General features: G+C 47.2%; 1 protein-coding gene across 4 annotated transcripts in view; it reads right to left on the minus strand.

Moving 5' to 3' along the window:
- The window catches only part of Frmd4a (FERM domain containing 4A), a 273063-nt gene that overhangs the window by 63282 nt on the left and 194287 nt on the right, over window positions 1-15494 (minus strand). For all 4 annotated transcript variants that reach the window (XM_048368006.1, XM_048368004.1, XM_048368008.1 and 1 more), the window contains exon 11: window positions 14289-14375. In XM_048368006.1, the coding sequence (XP_048223963.1) occupies window positions 14289-14375 (87 nt within the window). The remainder of the gene's footprint in view (window positions 1-14288; window positions 14376-15494) is intronic.

Consider the following 15494-nt stretch of genomic DNA (forward strand, 5'->3'; position numbering starts at 1 on the left):
CTGCATGTTTCAGCAGAAACAAGTGCTAACATTGCAAGACTATGAGTTCCCAGGATTTGACAGTCAGTGTTTTTCAGTTCCTGCTAGGAAGAAACAGAAGGAATCCAGGTTAACCGGAAGTGTCCAACAATCGGCAGGACACCAGCTATGTGCTCTTGACATCTCATTACCATTAGCTTACAGCTGCCTTTTCTCAACAGACAATAAGCAAAATCAAAGCGCAGCCCAGATGGGAGCAGTATGTTATGCTTTTCATCAACAAATCAAACTGTAAGAAAGGTAGAAAGGTACAGAGCCTTCTTCCGCCTCCTTTTCCCTTACAAATGTCTTACTTATGAGTTACGTGCATTTCAAGCTTTGAGGCCATTCCCTGCCTACTTGCAGATGTGTTTAACCTTCGTGGTGGGTTATGACGCCGTGCTAGACCACGGTATTGCACCACTTTCATTTGCTGAGTGTCTACCGAGAGTCAGACACTGTGCACACAGTACTAAATAAAACCACCTTGTACGTCCTTATGAAGGATGAGACAAACAAGAAACAAACAAAAAAAGCACAATGCACAGTGAATTAGAGGACAAAACAGGTCTCAGGATAAATGGAAAGCCGGCAAGGAGGGCAGACAAGGTGGCCATTACTAGGAGAGTAGCTAGGGAACACCTTAAGGGGGCATCTGAATTAATACCAGAAAGAAACCAAGTAGGAAACTACAACTACGGGACGAACTCCAGCAGGTACAGAGGACCACTGTGAGTATGTGTGAGTGTACACTGTTGGTGTAGAAAAATGTGGAAGTAAACATCAAAGAACAATAGCATAGTATTCTGACATGGAAAAGGAAGAGACCACTGATCCATGCCTCAATGTGGATGGCCCTTGAAAACCTTATTCTAAGTGAAAGATGCAGACATGAAAGGCTACATAGTGTACTATTTCGTTTATATAAAATTCCCAGAAACTGCGTAGAGTGGTGCATACCTATCATTTCAGAGACTTGGGAGGTAAAGGCCAGAGGATCTTGAATTCAAGATCAGCCTGGATAAGGTTATCAAAATACTACCTCAAAAACAAAATGCATAAAAACAAAAGGACTGGGAGTGTAGCTCAAGGGGTAAGAGCACTTACCTAGCATGGCGAAGGCTCTGGATCTAATCCCTGGTACCACAAAACAAAACCAGAGAAGGAAAAAAATTCCAACTAGACAAGTGCGTGCCTAGGACTTTCAGGAGGACTGGGAGGTGACAGGATGTCTCTTGTGGACTGTGTGCTGTCCTGAGTAGACTTCATCCATCACAGGTCCATGATGGATTTTGACTAAAACACAAGGAAGCACTGAAAGGAGCCAGTTACCCGGTACAAAAGAGAAGCCCCTAATTCTCCCTGGTGCCGCTATCTTCCTTTAGAAGCCACCAGTCCAGGGATCGCCATGCATCGTAACTTGCTTCCCCTCACCTCAGTACAAAGGCAGCTGGGCAGGGGGCCTTGAGGCGCCATTCTCTTTCCTCGACCTGTAACCCAAACATCTTTCACCCTGCTAGTGAGAAATCTGGCCCTTGACAAGGATTCATTTTGTTTCTGCCAGTCCTGAGGCTTGAACTCTGGGGCCTGGGATCTGTCCCTGAGCCTCTCTGTGCTTAAGGCTAGCACTCTACCACTTGAACCATAGCCCCACTTCTGGCTTTTTCTGTTTATGTGATGCTGAGGAATCGAACCTGAAGGCTTCAGGCATGCTAGGCAAGTACTCTACTGCTAAGCCACATTCCCAGCCATTGATGAGGTTTAAAAATATTTTTTAATGACTTTTCAAATCTCAAATATAAACTCAATTATGTACTTACAAACGCGTACACGCACACACAGGCAATTCACTTGGCTGTGAGGCCCCACGCTTTCCAGAGGGCTGGGATTTGGTTTCTAGTCCAACCTAAAGAGGCTAGAACCCAGAAATGCTCTGGCTCTTTATTGTTCTGTTAAAACATTCAAATAAAGCTGGGAACTGGTGGCTCCTGCCTGTAATCCTTGCTACTCAGGAGGCTGAGAGGTGAGGATCGCGGTTCAAAGCCAGCCCAGGCAGGAAAGTCCATGAGATTTTTATCTCCAGTAAACTACCAAAAAGTCAGAACTGGAGCTCTGGCTCCAGTGGTAGCATGTGCTAGCTTGAAGCAAAACAAAACAAAAGAACAACAAGAAGAAAGCTCAGGGATAGCACCCAGGCCCTGAATTCAAGCCTCAGGACTGGCACAAAAACAAAGCAAACTAAAAAGCAAAAGACCAGAACAGCAATAGCCATTACAAGAGGCTGAGCACACTCCAAGGGGGACCTAGGGGTTAATTAGATGCCAGTATATAAAGACTGGTACAGAGACATGAAAAACCCCAAATAGTCACCAGAAAACACCTTCGGCAAATGTCAGGGAAGGCGTGGAGGATCTACTGTTTAGCCAGCAGGGTCCCCTTGTCACTGACCCACACACACTTGTCATGATTTATGAGCAATGCCACCCCCAAAACCTTAGGACCAAAGACCGTGAAGTGGAAGTGCTGCTGGTACAAGATGAGCATTGCCACCAAACAGCATGGACAGTGGACTGTCCCGTGGCAGAGGGGAGCGCAGGAAGATGAACGAACTGACAAGCTACACTGACCTGTGCCTTTGTTGGCATGCAACAACCCTAAGTTTGTCTGATACTGTCACCTAATTATTACCCACTACTCTTCATGCATTTAAAAAAAAGATGTCCTGGTTCCAACATGAAAGCCCAGTGTTCTCTATATGTCCGTGGGTCACACCTGTAGTCCTAGTCACTCAAGAGGCTGAGATCTGAGGGTCACAGTTGGAAGTCAGGTTAGGCAGTCTCTTATCTCCAGCTAATGGGCAAAAAAGCCAGAAGTGGTGCTGTGGCTCAAGTAGTAGAGAGCTAGTCTTGAGCAAAAAAAAATCTAAGGGACAGCACCCAGGGGCTGAGTTCAAGCCCCAGACAAACAAGGCATGAACAACCTCAGATGGTCACAAAATTGAATATTTCTACTGCACTTATAGAAGCGATCTAGAGGGGGCCAAGTAAATAGAAACGAGAAGGATAATGGCTGAGTGGGTAGAAAAGGAAGAAGACAGGGAGGACGATAGGTTATTAAGTACAAAGTCTCAATTTTACAAGACAAATACAGTCCTAGAGATCTGATCCAAAACATTGTGAATACACATAGTGCCACTCAACTGTGCACTGAAAAGTGGCCTACCATAGTGAATTATTTTTTTTTTTGGCCAGTCCTGGGCCATGAACTCAGGGCCTGAGCACTGTCCCTGGCTTCTTCCCGCTCAAGGCTAGCACTCTGCCACTTGAGCCACAGTGCCACTTCTGGCCATTTTCTGTATATGTGGTGCTGAGGAATCGAACCCAGGGCCTCATGTACACGAGGCAAGCACTCTTGCCACTAGGCCATATCCCCAGCCCCATAGTGAATTTTTTTAAAATTACAATTTAAAATGCCTTATGCTTAGATGACTTGGGAAACCTTGACGTACATTTGGGGGTAACATGTTTATGGAAGCGGAAGCTGACAGCCATGTTACAGGGAAGTCCTTGGGGGAGAGGGATGTACTTTGAACACTCCATTCCCCTCAAACAAGCACCCAGAAGCACCCAGAAAGCAAGCCCTGAAGTCAGGTGAGGTGCAGAGGAGGTGGAGACTGCTTGGGAGAAGGGAGCTGAGCTGAGCTTGAATCAAGATGGGAACGGATGACTTTTATCTGGAATTTTCCCCCAAGGCCATGTGAGTTTCAGGCTTGGTCCCTGGGGTGGTGCTACTGGGAGACGGCACAACCTTTAAGAGGCTGGGTTTGGGGAGCGGTCTTTAGGTTATTGGGAATGCACCTTTGAAGGAGACTGACATACGTGAGTCTCCCTTCCTCTTCCTCTCTGTCCCTTGCTGGTGATGAGGTGAGTGTTTTGGGTCCCCATACTCTGTACCATCACGTGCTATCTCATCACAGGCCCTGAAGCAACGGGTCATAGACTCCATGAACCACCTCCAGCCTCCTTATAAGTGGATCATCTCAGGTACTTTGTCATAGCAACAGAAACCTGACCAGTACAGGAACATGCATTATCTTAAAGGATTAGACATCTTAATTCCTCCATAAAAGCTTATTTTGCTATTTGGAGTGACCGTGGGGGTGAGGAGGAGCCATGAGTCTTTGGTTTCAAAGCCAGAAAACCCGGATCCATTCACAAGTCACTACTGCTTCATAGTTCCTTTTGGGCTGAATGAGGGTACTGGATACTCTTCTCCAGTGGTTTGAGATCCAACAATAGCATTTGGTTTTGATTTGCTCCTTCAAATTGCATCCAAGGTCAACAGGACTCCGGTGCAGTGGAAATCCGGGTCTGCAGAGCTGTTTAGAAATCAGCTAGTCTCCAGGGAGCTGTTGTGTTGTCTGGCTGGGTGTTTATTTGCATGGTATAAAATACCCAGTGTGTGTTTGACTTGTACTATACAGAAAACCAATAGGGCTATTTATAAGACTTAAAAAAGAATGCTGGTGCCTATCCTGGCCAAGGGCAGAGATGGTTAGAAGGCGAGGAGCCCCGCTTGTGAGGGATGGGGTCAAGCCCTGGGAGACCGCATGCCTCACCAGAGGCATGGGCTGGGGCAGAAAAACCACATCTGATCATCAAATCAGATCTACTGTGGGCTAGCACGGTGGCTTTGGCTCAGATTAGCTACTTAAAACTGCCATTTCCCCTCTTCTAACAGTGTCTTCTGCAAAAACCAAACCAAACCAAACAAAACGAAAAGCATGCCGTTTCCTTCTTTCTTTGATTCATTATCCCCTTCTGCTTGGAAAATGACATTTGTCCTTCTGTGTTCATTTTCAAGATTCCCCCCAACCTCCAGATTCTTGATAGCTTCATCTATGGCTCCACTGGGAAAGAAATTCACACTTAGTCTTGCAAAAACTGGAGCTAGAACTATCTTGACCAACTTGCCCAGACAGCTGAGCCGGGAGCCCGAGGCGGGCACAGGAGGTCTGGACTGGAGACGGAGCCTCGCCATCACCTGGAGGCATTTTCAAAGTTGAAGGGACCTCCTCCAAGAATGTCACCCCAGGAGCGAGAGATTTGAATCTGTTTCTCCTTAATTCCCCCTTTGCCAGGGGAATCCTCACCCACCTTAGCTTCTCTCTGAAGATTTATCTCAGAAAACTCACAATGAGGCAATGCTATTTGTTTTCCTTGCTCAGAGACAGATCAGCCTTCTCAAAGGTGACAATCTACCAGGAGCAGGAGCTCCAACAAGAAAATAAAAATATAAGCTGGTGCCACTGAAAGCTTCGCTTACTCAGGACTCCGAAAGGCCCCCCACAGGGGCCTGTGGGGACCAAGGGACCCTGGGTTCCCAGATCCAATAACCAGGAAAGAAAAGCCTCTGAACAAAGAGGCATTGTCTGCTCTTCAAGATCATCCTGCCTCTCATGTTCAATATAAATGAGACTGTAACGATATTTGCCATGCCAAGGGCAACAGCGCTTTTATCTTGGGGGGATGGGGAAGTCTTGGAAAGGGAAATCTACTCAAGATCCATCCTGTGACTTTCAGTCTCCACTTCACAGATACACAGAGAAGCAAATTCAGTTCTCATGACTTATCCTGGAAACAAGTTAATAGCAACACAATTCTCCTTTGGTGATTTATTTCGGACCACTGAGTGGTGGCTGGTTTATACGTTTTGAATTTTTACATTTATTTCTGGAGTGCAGAGGGTGGAAGCCATGCCCATCCACGTATTGACCCATATCCCAGCCTGGTAAGTCATCGTTTTAACAAGGTACAAACGAGGCTGGGGTATGTGGCTCAAGTGGCAAGGATACCTGCTTAGCAAATGTAGGCTCTGAGTTCAAAACTCAGTACTGCCAAACAAAAACCCAAGCAGGTTTCACTGCTCTTGGAATTTGCTTTTGATGGCCTCAAATAGCTTTGTGACAAAACATGACAACACAGAATGCTGGGAAGTTCCTTGTCAATTGTGGAGCACAGCTCCTCACAGTTCACGGCATATGCCTATATCACCTGCGGGGCCCGAGGAGGTGTTGAGCAAGAGTTCCTCAGCCTGCTCTTCCCAGGTGCGGACCCCAGGTTTGCATTTCTAACACGTTCCCAGATGACTAGCATGGTCGCTGCGGGTCCCCAGAACCCCACTTTGAAAACCAGAGCCATCAAAGAGCCTGCACTGAAATGACGAGTGTTTTCTGCCAAGATCAAAGGATGTATTCCCAGATCCACAATCCCTGTCAGTGTAGAAGCCACCTCCTGAAGGCCCAGCCTCCATCTGTGCAGGGAGCATCACCCCAGTGTAATGCCCAGTGGATGCCGGGGGTCAAATTTGACCCCAACCTCAACAGTACTGCATCTCAAGGTGCCTAGCTTCATGCCCCGCCTGGGCCTGCCTGTCACTGTCCCCTCCGTGTTAATCCAGAACCTCCCAGTAAGCTTCCCACATGGGAATCCATTGCACACCTGCCTGATGGAGCCGATGTGTGACACTCTCAAAAGTGTTCAACAGGCCACTCCTGAGCACTCTATAGTTCCCACTCTTCCTCGCTCTGACTTAGGAGTATGGGTGTGTGTGTGTGTGTGTGTGTGCACGCACGCGAGCTCCAGTCCCGGAGCTTGAACTTAGTGCACTTTTTGCTCAAGGCTAGCACTCTACCACTTGAGCCACAGCCCCACTTCTGCCTTTTGGGAAGCTCATTGGAGATAAGAGTCTCAAGGGCTTTCCTGTCTGGGCTGGCTTTCAATCGCAACCCTCAGATCTCAGCCTCCTGAGAAGCTAGGATTATAGGCGTGAGCCACAGGTGCCCAGCTTATGGTCTTTGTAACAACTGAATGTCCTGACACTCTAGATTATAAATGTACTTACTGTGATCATTTAACTGTCCTTCTCACTAGGGTATAAGCTCAGAGAGGGCAGGCACCTCATGTCTCTTGGTCACTATAGGGGCCCCAGAGCTAAGAGCAGGCATCGTGTGACCTGACAAAGCGAAGGAGCATCTAGAGGGTAGAGCCGCACAGTCTCACCCACTACTGGCAGCTCTTAAGTGTGTGCACGAATTGGGAAATCTAGAAAAATAGAAGGTGTTTTTGAAAGTGTTGGCTGTAAGCGGTGAGGCCAGAATTTGCTTGGTGCTCTTTTAAGTTTATTTTATTTTATTTTTATTTTTGGCTATGGGGCTTGAACTCAGAGCCTGGGTGCTGTCCCTGAGCTTCTTTGCCCAAGGCTAGTGCTCTACCATTTTGAGTCTCAGTGCCACCGCTGTAGTTTTTTAAATAAGGCAGCAATTCCACATTGCTATAGACCTGCAGGTGGTAGGCAGGGTGGGGTTTGCTTTCAAGTACTAGAAGGCACACCAGGTGAGGAGGGGTGACTTGCCCAGCCTAAGAGGTGCAGCAAACAGGGCCCACACAGAGGAGCCAGTTTCTGGCTGCCAACCTACGATCATAGCTCTTAGTAATCATCACTCTGAGTCCCCGAGGTGGCCTGACTTTCTCCCAGATGGAGTGGGGGTGGGAGTCATTGTACCGGAAGGGACTTTAGATTGCCTATGCTCTACTGAAGCTTTGATGACCCAATGTGCCGGGTTCTGAGAATGACTGTCCCTAGTGGGGGAGACACGGGGCCTCCTCTGTCATCAGACGCCTCTGTCGCCTCTGTCACCTCTGAGATTGGTGGTTTGAGAAGGTTGTGGCGTGATCAACACTTTCCAAGAGATTCCATCACCCCCGTCCCCCCCAATAGTCACATCGGCTACGTACAAGCAGCATGTGTGCATGGAAGAAAAGGTTCCACCAGCACGTGTGTATGGACAAAATGCTTCTCCTGTCAGAAGGAGCTTTCTTAGAATACCATGGTTTTTTTTTTTTTGTTTTTGTTTTTGTTTTCCCTTTTCCTTTCTTGGTGAGTTCTTTTTTAAATGGCAGGTTCTTGTAACTCCCTGTGCCCTGCCCTCCCCCATCCATCCAGCAGGCCTGTTGCTCAGTTATGGAGGCCTTTGTCCCCCCCTTGAGGACCCATGGCCAGGGACTGTCACCCAAGCCCTGAACTCCTGACAGGCCCACTTAGCCCTGCCTTGGGATCTAAAGGAGGCCCTTTGATCCTGCCCCGTGAATGAGGGAAGGCTGCAAAATGTGAAGCATGCTAAGCAGATGGAGTGCACAGGGTGTGGTTGCCATGGGGAAGCACAGAGGCTGGAATGAGTGAGCACCCAGCCCGGGCCAAAGCAGAGGGCCGGGCAGCCAGCAAATGAGTCAAGCGCACGGGAGGAGAAGCTGAGCTCAGCAGTCAGCCAGCAGCCTTCTGGTCGCACTGAATAATTGCCCAGAGTCCTGGTGCTGGGAAGCGGCACATAGTTAATGTTATATTTCCTGTAAATATGATTTGCCCTTCCTGCCTCATCATCTTGTGCAATTCAAAAACCTTCCCTTATCTAGGGGAGGTGGCAGTGAGGCGCCAAATGCCAGATTCAATGCTCCCCCATCTTTGAAATACTCGAAGGAGTCTCAGGAAGCAATGCCGGCTGGTCAGGGGTGGGGCAGGCCAATTACTCTGGTTCCTTTTTCTAATGGCTCAGGAGGGACCCTGTAGTGCTCCTAATTGTGCCTCTAAGTGTACATAAAAGCCCCCCTAATTACGCATCAAATAAATAAGTAAATGCTGTCTGCTGGATACATAACAAAGCCCAATGTCGCCACTGGTTCCCAATGGAGAGCTTTCATTCAGTGCAGGCTGGCGAGTGCACGGAATGGGTAAGCACTGATTTACAGATATCCAGCCCTCCGCCTAGGAAGGTTTTTGTGAATCGCGTTCTTCTGCTTATTTGCTCTCTGGTGCTTTGAGTCTCAGACACCACCTGCACGACGGATCTCTTCTCTCTCTTAAGCCCCATTCAGAACATTTTCTGGTTTAACTTTACATAGCTTCTGTTCATCCGATGGCTTGTCCACAGTCTAAAGAGTGAAAACAACAAGCATCCGACAGACGAGAGGCTCAGCCTGGGACTGTGGGGCAGTTAATGGGGTCTTTAGTGGGGAACAGTCTGACCTCCTCACACCTCTGGGACCCAAGGCTGCACTGCCTCAAGCTTTGATCTCGTGGGTGTGGGCAACTTCCGCATGTCTCCCCCCTCTAGTGAGCTAGACTTATTTATCTCTGCTCCCTGGGACCCAGACTCTTCCAGAGTTCATAAATAACACCTCTTCCATACGTAGCATTTACTTTTCATTCAAATGTTTTCAGTAAAGAAAGAGGAAACGTGTGTGTGTGTGTGTGTGTGTGTGTGTGTGTGTGTGTGTAAACATGAGGTTGGGGATTGAACTCACGATCTTATGCTTGCTATGCCAGTGCTTTTACTACTTGAGCTACAGGGCTCGAGAGCCCTTTCACTTTCAGAAAAGGTCTCATGATTTTTCCTGGGCTGACTTCGGACTGGGATCTTCCTACCTCTGCCTCCCGAGTCGCTGAGATGACAGGCTTCTGCCACCGTGCGTGGCCAACACACGAAGAAGAACAGTCGTGGAACTGGGAATGTGACCTAGTGGTAGAGTGCTTGCCTAGCATGCGTGAGACCCTGGGTTTGATCCCTCAGGGCCACATAAACAAAAATATTAATAAAATTATATACATTTAAAAAGAAACACTCTTGCTTGTACAATTGGCAAAAAGCTATGGGGTAGCCAACTTACTGTGGATAGTTGCTTTTCTGCTTTTAACGTTTGAAGTCTTTGTACTTGGCCATAAATGCACACTAAGAAAAATGCTCTAGATTTGCCAAAACACCAGTTGGACTCTGTCTTATTCTCTGATGCCAGTAGGGCTTTATCTTGTGAAGTATTATTAGCCTCTCATTTAGGCATTGTGTGTTTCTGTAGCTGCACAAGGAATTCTAAAATGAGGCTATAATAGGGTAAGATAATATAGAGCTGCAAGCTTTAATTTCTTTTCTTGTTTTTGCTGGTCCTGGGGCTTGAACTCAGGGCCTAGGCTCTGTCCCCGAGCCTCTTTGTGCTCAAGGCTAGCACTCTGTCACTTGAGCCACAGCATCACTTCTAGACTTTTCTGTTTATGTGGTTAATAGTACTCTACCACTTGGACCATGCCTTCAGTTCTGGCTTTTTTTTGTTGGTTAGAGATGAGCTCAGAACAGCCGTTTAATTTTCTTTGCTGCTTTTTTTTTTTGTTTTGTTTTTTTACATTTTGGGGGGCTCTTGTAAATGTTTTTCCAAACATTCTGGAAGTTGGTTTTCAGAATTTCTACTCATCTAGCTATTCCTGATATGACATATGCCCTTAAAGAAAAAGTCATTTTTTTTTTCTGCTTTACTTCATTTATTTCTGTTGGCATTGGGGCTTGAACTCAGAGCCTCCCACTTGTTTGGCAAATTCGCTAGTACTTGAAACTGTAACTCTGTCCTTCTCTTTTTAATTTTTTAGGTAGGGCTTCCTACTTTTGCCTGAGCCAACCTAAGACTGAGATCTTGCTACCTCTGCCTCCTAAGTGGTTGAGACCACAGGCATGAATCACCACACCTGGCTTGTTCCTGAGATAGGATCTTGCTAACTTTTGTCTGGGCTGGTCTCCAACCTTGGTCCTCCTATCTCCTCCCAATATTCAGCAATCATAAGCATGCCCCACCATGCCCAGCTATTTTAAAAAAAATTTAAAAAATCAAGTCCAGAGGCTTGTATTAAGACTTGAGTTTCATGCTAGACTTGAGGGGAAAAAAGCTAAGGGACAGTGCCCAGGCCCTGAGTTCAGCCCCCATTACCAGTACAAAAAACCCACAAAAAACAAAATGCAGCCCAAGAGATAAGCTTGAATTAGTCTAGGAACCCACTTGGTCCGGATAGCAGAGGGTGGAAGCGTGATTGCATGTGGAAGTTCTCTCCCTCTCACTCTGTGAGGTGTCCCAAAGCCACTGAAAGGCAACTCAGTGACGTAGGGTACACTCCGAAACCAGCGTGACAGGCTGCATCCTAACGGGACAGCAAGGACCAAGGTGCCTTGCATTTCTGGATGGCCATCTGCTACCATTCCTTGGGAATCTGGGGTACTTGTTTTTGAGGGGCAACACTGTTACGGATCGCCTCAGCTGTGCTCATGGTGGGCTGTGCAGCCCAGAGAATGCCTCCCGGCCCTTGGGAGGGAAGGGAGGGGAGGGCAAGAGGTTCCACCCTGCGTTGCCTCTACTTGAATGTTGGCCCTTCCTTCTCTGGGCCCACGTGACCTGGCTGCCCTAACTAGGTCAGAGTGTCAGTGAGGGCCTCCGTCTGCCTTGGGCCGAGAACAGCTGCCCACGCTGGAGAAGCAGCTGCGGCTGTCGATGCCTCTGGGCGCTGAGACCTGGGCAAGGTTCCATTTCCTGAGTATTCCTGGAGGCACAAGTGACAGAGCTGTGTCTAGTCCCAGTGCCAGGAAGGAGAGGTTCCTTGGGGGGGGGGGGGTGCACCCCTCTTGTGCAGCCTCCAGAGGGCGTCCCTCCTTCCCCTCCCCAGCTTCCGTCTATTGGTGCAGTTATGGATGACAAAATCTGCACACTCTTGAGACCCCAGGGAACATGCTAATGCTCCCTTGTGAGACAGCTCTGGGTACAGCGACTCAAGTCCAGCCCTGTCCTAAACTGCATTCATCAACCCTCCCCGCCAGGCTTCCCCCTAGAGGGGGGAGGCCGTATGGCCTGGGCCATACGGGAAGCCTGGCAGCCCTTGTGAACTGCTTCTCTTTCTCGATGTTCTTCCGCCAGAGTTGACCCATGTTTGCCTTCTAAACAGCTTTCCATCTCCCTCTTCCATACCTATAACTGAGAGCCACCCTCAAACTCCTCCCATGTCGTTGTGACAATGTCCTGGATTGCGAGTCTTGTCCTGTGTGTCTTCATTCACCCCCCACTCAGTTTCCAGATGCATGGTCTCAGGTCAGGGGGGCTCCGACGTGGACACGTACCCTCTGCTGCAAACACTGCCGTGAAACCACCTTCCCTGTGAATTCACAACATGTGCTTTTGCCTAGGTGTGGTATAAATCAACAGAAAGAAGCTGCTGAAGCAGATAAGTCTGAATTTCCGTTCATGCCGTTGATGTGGAGAAGTGCTCAGACAGTCTTGAGTTATCATCAGTTGTGTTTAAATCATTGCAGGATCTGTTGAGTGCTTCCTTGCCCTAAATTCTGTGAAAATCTGGCTTCCCAAAGGAAATGGTGCCTCCAAAGCAAACTCAAAGTGGATGTGCTTCATTGAAGGGAGGGTGGAAATTTGGATGTGTTGAAAGCTGACATGTCTGTCTATAGCAGAAGCTGGAAGGTATCATGGGAAAATGAATGGAGCATGCACAGTACAGAACTGAACTCTGCCTCCTGAGCATGCGTGGTTTGTCCTCCTCCTCTTCTTGGAGTCATAGACTTGTGGGCACCAAAGGTGGACTGCATTCTGTGTATGAAGTTCTGTCTTGTCAGGGCTGGGCCCCTCTCAGCCTCCTCACCAACTAGGAGGCTGTGCTCCCCGAATAGCATGCTTTCAGCTGGCCTCTCTCTCTCCTAAACAACCCCTACCCATTCACATGGGTCTGCAAAGCTCTTATCAGCTTGCCGATGCCAACCTCCCAGAAGCACCTAGCTTCTTCTATATTTTCCAGCCTAGACATGAATAGTAATCATTTACCCTAGTGTTGAATTAAGTAATATAAATTATGTAAATCAATAATATAAATCATATTTATGAGACATAAGAGAGATCTATACATATTATATAATAGTGAGCATTTGTCCTGGGTTTTACATTGACCAAGAACTACCCCATTCATTTTCCAGTCTGCATTAGGCTCACAGTCAGAGAAGTGAAGAAGCCTTACACACACCAACGCATTGAACAGACCAACTTGGAATACTTGTTGACATCTCTCGGCTTACAGGGAGCTGGAGATGTAACTGCTGAGGGCCTAAGCCAGCCACCTTGACCAAGGCCTTCCATCCATGTGGCGCGAGAGCTGAATGTATTGCAAGGGCTGTGATAAAGGCTCTTAGGAGTGACCTTGGGTAAGTAGAATAGTAAGTCTAGCTAGCTAGCCAAAGAGAAGAGTCTTTGTAAATAGGAGAAGGAAGCAAAGGGAGAACTTAGAAGAAAACGCACAGAAAATTATGACGGTTCCACGAGAAAAGCAAGGAGAGCAGACAACAAGACCAGAAGTGTAGCAGGTGGGCCCCAGGACTCAGAAAAATGAAGATGAGAAAAGTAAGAACACAGGCTCCACCTCATTTCTTGCCTGTATAAATGAAAGCAGGTTTTGGAAACAGCCACAAAAATAAGACTATCCATTCTTACAAAGCACCAGGTTCCCACTGAATTGTTCCCAGTAAATAATTCCTTCATGTTCAAGATCTTTACTAAGAACTTAAGTGATGTGCGGCTGCATTAAGTGAAAATCCTTCCCACCCTAATTACAGGTGTTAACAGGGCAGAGAATGATAAGCTGAGGTATAGAGTGTGGTTTCAGGTTCAGTCATCGATAAAGACACTTAGAAAGCAATCTGAGGTGACACATGCACTATTATTACTTCCCCCCTCCTAACACCAGGGTGGTTTTCATAGATATATTTTTGTACATATTCCAGGGTTTGTACTGAACATACCAGCTCTGTCATTCTCTGCCAGAGACTGAATGACAGTACTGATCTCCAAGATACTTTTCCATTCTAAGTTTCCAGTCTGTTTGGGTAAAGAAAAAGTAAAAATTCAAAGATGGCGCCCCTTCAAGCATTTTGTTTTGTATTTTCAATGATACTACTGCAGACCTTTCTCAACTTCCCTTGCCCTTTAGCAAATGGTTTCATTTTCTCATCACTTCTGTGCCATAAAGATATTTTTGCCAGATTTTTAGGAGCTCTTTTTACAATCCATTTCACTTCCTCTTGATTTCTAACCTCCTCCAACTTTCAGGAGCATTCAGAATAGCCTCAGGCTTCAAGACAGGGGTTCATTTTCCCAGAGTATAGAGTCCTCCACAGCCCTCTGGTTCTGACCCAAGGCATTTTACCTTAAAAGTTTCCTTAGAGAGGAAGAGAGAAAATATTTACCCAGCAAACTCAAGACAGAATTACCATGGAGTCATTTGAATACACAGATTAGCTAGGGGCTGGCAAACACATTTTGGATTCACAGCATTAGCATTTTCAACTCACTTCTACCTTGTTCCCCTCTCACAGTGAGAGCCACTCAGGGCACAGGGGAGACCACGCTTACCTTCCTGGGCTTCACTTTATCATGGTAGTCGTACTGGAAGATTCCTTTGTAGCTCAGTCCCAGCCACCATGGTATCCCCTGCTTGTCCTACAACATGCAAAGAGGGGATGGTAAGTAAGGAATCAGAGGAGACACACAGAGATCAAGCGATTTCCTGGCTCAGCTGACCACAAGGGATGGTACACTTTCCTTGGGATGGACGGAGCCCCTCTGAGCCGTATGGACATGGTGCCATGGACCAAACCCCGGACTGGAGATGTAGCTCTGTAGATAGTGAGTGGCATGCCTTGGTCCCTCCTCCTCCCTTCTCTTCCCATAGGAAAGGAGCAAGTGCTCCATTCTCGTTTTCTCCTTCTAATACTTTAGGCCTTCTGGTCTGGGCCTCTCGTGCATCACAAAAGAAAACTTGAAAGATGTTGAGCAACCCAAAAAAATACATGAAGGACATTTGGTGCAAAGAACTGTCATTCACTTGTCAGAGCTAGAGGTACCCCGGAGACCACAGAAGGGCTCCCCTTCTTTGAAGAAGTCAGTGAGTTGGCCCGGTCTTAAGGTAAGTTCAGCCCTCCCCAGCTACCCCGAGCCAATGGTAGCCTGGGCTGGAAGGAATCACCCGGATGTCCCATTCACAGCTGGGTGCCAACCAGGCAGGGTCTTAAAGCTCTCACTGTTGGACAGGGAACAAAACGGAATCCAAAACATTCTCAGGACGGAATCAGAAAACCCAAGTCCCTCTATTAACTCTTGTTAAATGAATACAGATTCATATTAATTCCAGGTCTCTGAATAACCTAACAGACCTCACAGATCATGGGTGTCCTAAAAATTCAGAATTTCCGTGATGGTTTTCAAACATGTATGAAGCATAAGTTATTTCTAGTAAGTACAAGGATAAATGAGGTACATTTTGAGAAAGGATCTGAAGCTTCAAAGGGTATATCATTTTGTGGTTCTGGGATTTGAATTCAGGGCCTTGTGCTTGCTAGGCAGGTGCTCTACCAACCCTAACCCAATTGTTTTGCTTTGCTTTCCTTGGTGCTAAGGATTGAACCCAGAGCCTCAGGTATGCTAAACACATGTTCTACCCCTGAGTTGCCCCCTAGCCACAAAATCTGAAAGCTAGTATAAAAATCTTTGTCTTCAACCACCATCTCTGGCAAGTAGACCATGCTCTGCACTCATCTCAGAAAATAGAACAAGAGAAAA

This window comes from Perognathus longimembris, chromosome 18, assembly GCF_023159225.1.
Source record: "Perognathus longimembris pacificus isolate PPM17 chromosome 18, ASM2315922v1, whole genome shotgun sequence".
NCBI classification, from domain to species: domain Eukaryota; kingdom Metazoa; phylum Chordata; class Mammalia; order Rodentia; family Heteromyidae; genus Perognathus; species Perognathus longimembris.